Raw genomic sequence first — 4,934 nt, forward strand, 5'->3', positions numbered from 1 at the left:
AACAAAAACAAATAATTTTAGTAAATGTTATTATGAGTCAAAAGAGGGCTAAAGAAATAAAAAAAAAAAAGGGGGGGCACTTTGGAACAAGGAGCAAAAGGGGCAGGTGCTCAAGGAGCCCCAGAACCCCCCTCTGCATGTGCCTGCTAAAGGGGGTCAAAACTCACAAGCTGAGATATTTGGAGGAATTTTTAAAAAGTAGTACAGAAAAACATTTCCTAACCAAAACATGTCGCATGGACAGACTCCCATACCAGATGCTGGATTGAACTAAGCTAACTAAATTGAACTAACTCAAAAACAAACAAATTATGTGTATGCACTCTACATCTTTTTTGCATTCAGTATGTTTTATATCACATGCAATAATGGATTAAAAGCATTTAATCCAACTGTAGGACTAATGGAAGATTAAAGTTAAAAACCATTATTGAAAAGCTCTATCTAAATGCCTTTAGAAGGCTTTTTCAGAAAAAACTGAATGCTTGTTCAGTTCACATTCTGGGTTTATCCACCAGTAACAAAGCATGCCATGAAATCTACCTCTTTACATTACAAAATGTATTTTTGCTAGAATAAGCTTATCGGTGTTGAGATGATCTGCTTCATTGTTGTGGTAATCAGGACAATTCTATGTCATTCAGGTCTCTTCATTTTCATTTTGCAGATTCAGTGACAGCTGCATGTAGCTGCCTTACCTTCTCCAGTTCAGTTAAAATGTGGTTAAGAGAGTTTCCTCACAACAAAAGGTGAAACTACCTGAAAGAGAGCGGTCCATATGGTCTAATGTTCAGGTTTCTGGCAGTATGTATTGTCTTTTTGACCACCAGTCTCAACCACAGGGCAGTGCAGGTAGTCACAAAAAAGCTGCCAGGTGAAAGTATTTTAATCACCTCTGAAATGAGCGATTAGAATAATTATTCCATGAGAGAGGGATGGCTCTTGCTATTAACAACCCTCTGTTCAATATCACAACAAATTAGTTCATGCTCATTAGTATGAGTTGTGCTTGCCTAGTGGTTTGGAAAACCTCCATTGGGAACTTGCTTTATTACTTCCTTTGTGAGGAGCATGTAATTAACATTCATCAACTGCTATGTTTATGAAGCAACCACCCCAACCCCATAAATGTAACGTTGCTGTTACATAAGTGTATCAGCAGCTTGGAGGGGTTTGAGAGAGGAAATGAGTGTTGAAACGCTAACTCACAAGTTGTAGTAAAAGTGGTTTAAAGATGCTCCAGTGGTTTAATACAAGTCATCCTACATAGAGAGCAATGAGCAAAATGTGAAAGTACAACAAAGTATTTGATGCAGTTGTTGCACTTCAACCCTAACACACTGTTCATATTTGATACCTTCATGGTAGGTCTGGGTAAATTTTGACACAGACTGATAATTTCTTCATATTCAGTATCTCAACAGAATACTGAATGTATAAATAGGCTATCTGACATTAATAACGGAATAATTATTGTAATTAGCTGATTAATTACAATAATTAACCAAAGGTAAATTATTCCCCCTTTTCAGAAAAAGGGGGAGTGTTTATTTTTTTATTTTTATTTTTTACTCCACTTTTTTTTTTAAATAATCAAATGTCACAGAATTGCAAAAGCTAAAAAAGCTCTACCTTTAACTCCAAACAGTATGTGAGTCATTTTCAGGCTAGATTCTACATACTTTTGTCTCATTTAGACTTGAATCCTGCAGTGGGAGAGCAGGGATGGATTCTCAAAATATGACCCTGAAAACATTCACATATAACATGTTCCTGAAAAGTTTTTTTTCTCTGAAACTTAATTTCATGGAAACTTTTCATCAACATGGGTAGTTTTCTGTCTGCGTTTGCAATATACCAGACCAATTAGGCAGATGCTGAGCATCTCCTCCTCTTGTAGGAGTAATCTGGGGTCCCAGCTTTACTCACAGTGGAACATCAGATTCCAGAATGTGATTGAAATAAATAAAATCAGAGCTAACCAGCATTAGTCTCACATTTCTAATGTGAGACTAATGCCTTTGTCTTTAAGCAGCTGGTAAAAGACCAGGAGCTTTTACCAGAAAGAGGACACCATTGAAAGAGTGCCCAATGGTTTCAGTGGTGGAGGCCTCAACAACTGCCTGGATCTATGACTACCTGACAAACAGACCACAGTTTGTGAGACTGATTTTATTAAATTCAAAATGGTATTTAATAGAATACAGTAAGTTAATTTAAATAAGTTTTCATCAATTTGCTATCAACACTCACTTTTACTAAGTTTCTTGGAATATGTGGTTCTTCAACTTACCGCTGTATATGGATTAATTTATAAAAAGTAAGTTTGTGATAATTGTGATTTTTTTTTCCTGCATTGGAAAGTACTTTGACTCAATACTACATGTACAAATACTTTACCTGATGTTTTGTTTTTCTATTCTAGAACCACCAATTTGTCTCATCTGACTCAAGGAAAGACTAATCCCGACGTTATTATGAACAGGAATGCATTCACACAGCAGAAGATCAGAACAAGTCTCCATGTATTATTTTAACTTAAGCTGGGCTAAATGCTTTTTGTTGTTGTTGTTGTTGTTGTTAATTGCATTTTTTTCTACATGCAAATGTCCCAATTGGAAACCTTTGTTTTGTGTTTCGGTATTCCTATAAATCTGACACACAAGTGACACCTGCAAACCATCACTCTCACTCTCAACCTTCGCCAGGGATGGTTGAGAGTGAGAGTGAATTCATCTTTATTGTATATTTTATCAGACAGAATATTTATTTTCTATATTGTGTTTTTCAAATATTTGATGCAGTTAACCAGGTTTGAGTCCCGGTCTGGTGACGCATGTCTTTCTTCTCTGTCATTTCCCTCCTTTCTGTCTGACCACTTTTAAATAAAGGCCCAAGAGCCAATAAAACCTTAATTTAAAGAAAAAAAGAGAAAAGCCAATGACTCAATCAAAAAAAAAAATGGTTTGTTTAATTTGAGTTATATGAACTTAATTTTTTTTCCCGTTAGTTGTACTACTTGATTTAGTACTGCTTATTTAAAATAAATTAGGTTTACTTACTAATCTTAAGCTTACTTTGCTGCATTTTTTGAGGCAATTAGTTTGCATAATATTGTTAAGTAAGGTGAACTAATTAGATTTTACAGTGAAGGTGGTCAAGACCACAGGAGCACCACTGAGGACTGTTCTCACCATTCCTTTTCACTATATCTTTTTCTGCGGATGAATTCTCCAGCAGAGAGTTCATCTACAGAAACATTTAACTGCAAGTGGATCAGAGGTAGACAAGAAGGTCAGTACGAGAGCTGGTACACCATTTTGTGGTGTGGAAACAAAAATCTTATCTTGAATGCAAACAAACAAAAGAGGTGATTGCAGATTTCAAAAGAAACAGTGTTAAATCAAACCTTATTGTGATCATTGTGCAAAGGCGTCCTCAAAAAAAGAAAAATAAGTTACAACGTTTAATTTCCTTTTGGGATTAATAAAGCAGTTTTTAAATTCAATTGAATTGAATTTGACCTTCTAAGTAATGTTATATTATCTGAGTAAAGATAATTGGGAGGCATAGTGCCGAAGGAATTTAAAAAGTAATTTTCTACAACCATTTTAAAATATGATTAGTTTAGTTTCTTACGAAAACTAAAGCTGTTTGCTAAGTTTAATAATGCTGCTGTTTAAAAATGTTTTTCTTTGAAATAGCTTGGGATTATTATTATTATTATTATTATTATTATTATTATTATTATTATTATTATTATTATTATTGTTATTATTATTATAGGCGGTGCTGTAATTTTCAGAAAGAGAATAAAAAAATGTCAGCGTGTTTTTTAGTGCTCAGGGGACCGAATTGTAGTGTGCACACACTTCCTGATGGAGCTGCTAAGTATCAGCGAAGAATAATATCGAGCAAGACAGCTTGACGAGTTGAGAAGAAGTTATGTTTGGGTGTCCAGTGGACGGGGAGAAGCTTTTTCTAAAGATGGACTTTATCCTTCGGCTTCCAGAACAGGAGTAGTGGATAACATCCCTATGTCTACGTCTTGGCACTACTGACACATCTACGACGAAGGGTAGGATTGTTCAAGTCCCCGTAGCTAACAGCAGCTATCAGGCTACAAGGCTAACGTAAGATGGCTAGCATTAAGCTCTAGGCCTTTCTAGAATAACCCGTTTCACTTGGTTCTGTAGTGTGTCGGATGCAAAGTCGTAGTTCGTTCCGCTCTGCTTTGATATTATAAGATGCATTGTCTAATTTACCGACAAAAAAGCCAAAGTTGTTCTTGGTCTGTAATTGGGCGGTTTTTAAATGGTTGTTGCTGTTACCCGTGCTGAGTAGCCAGCTGGGAGAAGGCTGTGGTTATGCCGTTTTGACAACTTGCAACAGAACATTAGAAACACTGTTCACCAATTTATTCAGTGAATTAGACATGCTCTTTGGTAATAACTTTACAATCATAAAATTGCCACTTTTTTTGTCCGTGTTCACATTAATTCAGCTATATATTCTGTTGAATTTTGTAAGTAATGGTAATTACGAGTTGTTATTGTTTCATATCTTACAAATGTCTCTTTTTTCAGTAAGTTACTAGCTTATTATAGCTAGTAATGTCTCAAACGTTGCCGCCCTCTGACATGCTGGAAACACCACCTGGATATCCGTTTGAAGAAATAAACTATGAGGATATTGAAGTTGAAGAGGTGGGTTGCACCAATAGAGTATGAAACTTGCACAGTATGGTAATTACTTATGATCTTGAATGCTATTATATTTGTTACCTGTGTAGGTGGTGGGAAGAGGAGCTTTTGGAGTTGTCTGCAAAGCCAAGTGGAAAGGCAAAGATGTTGCAATAAAGACAATTGAGAGTGAATCAGAGAGGAAGGCATTTATTGTTGAGGTACGTACCTTGACAATAAAGTACTGTTTAC

At 35.7% G+C, this 4,934-nt stretch overlaps 1 protein-coding gene across 4 annotated transcripts in view; it reads left to right on the forward strand.

Moving 5' to 3' along the window:
- Positions 1-3,832: 3,832 nt before the first annotated feature.
- LOC106934785 (mitogen-activated protein kinase kinase kinase 7) overlaps positions 3,833-4,934 on the forward strand; it is a 47,271-nt gene continuing 46,169 nt past the window's right edge. Inside the window, exons 1-3 of one of the 4 annotated variants that reach the window (XM_015014901.1) lie at positions 3,833-4,133; positions 4,587-4,706; positions 4,793-4,903. In XM_015014901.1, coding sequence (XP_014870387.1) covers positions 4,614-4,706; positions 4,793-4,903 — 204 coding nt within the window. In that variant the 5' untranslated portion in view covers positions 3,833-4,133; positions 4,587-4,613. The remainder of the gene's footprint in view (positions 4,134-4,586; positions 4,707-4,792; positions 4,904-4,934) is intronic. The other 3 variants (XM_015014900.1, XM_015014902.1, XM_015014903.1) reach the window with 3 other exon arrangements.

This window comes from Poecilia latipinna, unplaced genomic scaffold (genome assembly GCF_001443285.1).
Source record: "Poecilia latipinna isolate Pla-1442-1.1 unplaced genomic scaffold, P_latipinna-1.0 Scaffold1858, whole genome shotgun sequence".
NCBI lineage: Eukaryota > Metazoa > Chordata > Actinopteri > Cyprinodontiformes > Poeciliidae > Poecilia > Poecilia latipinna.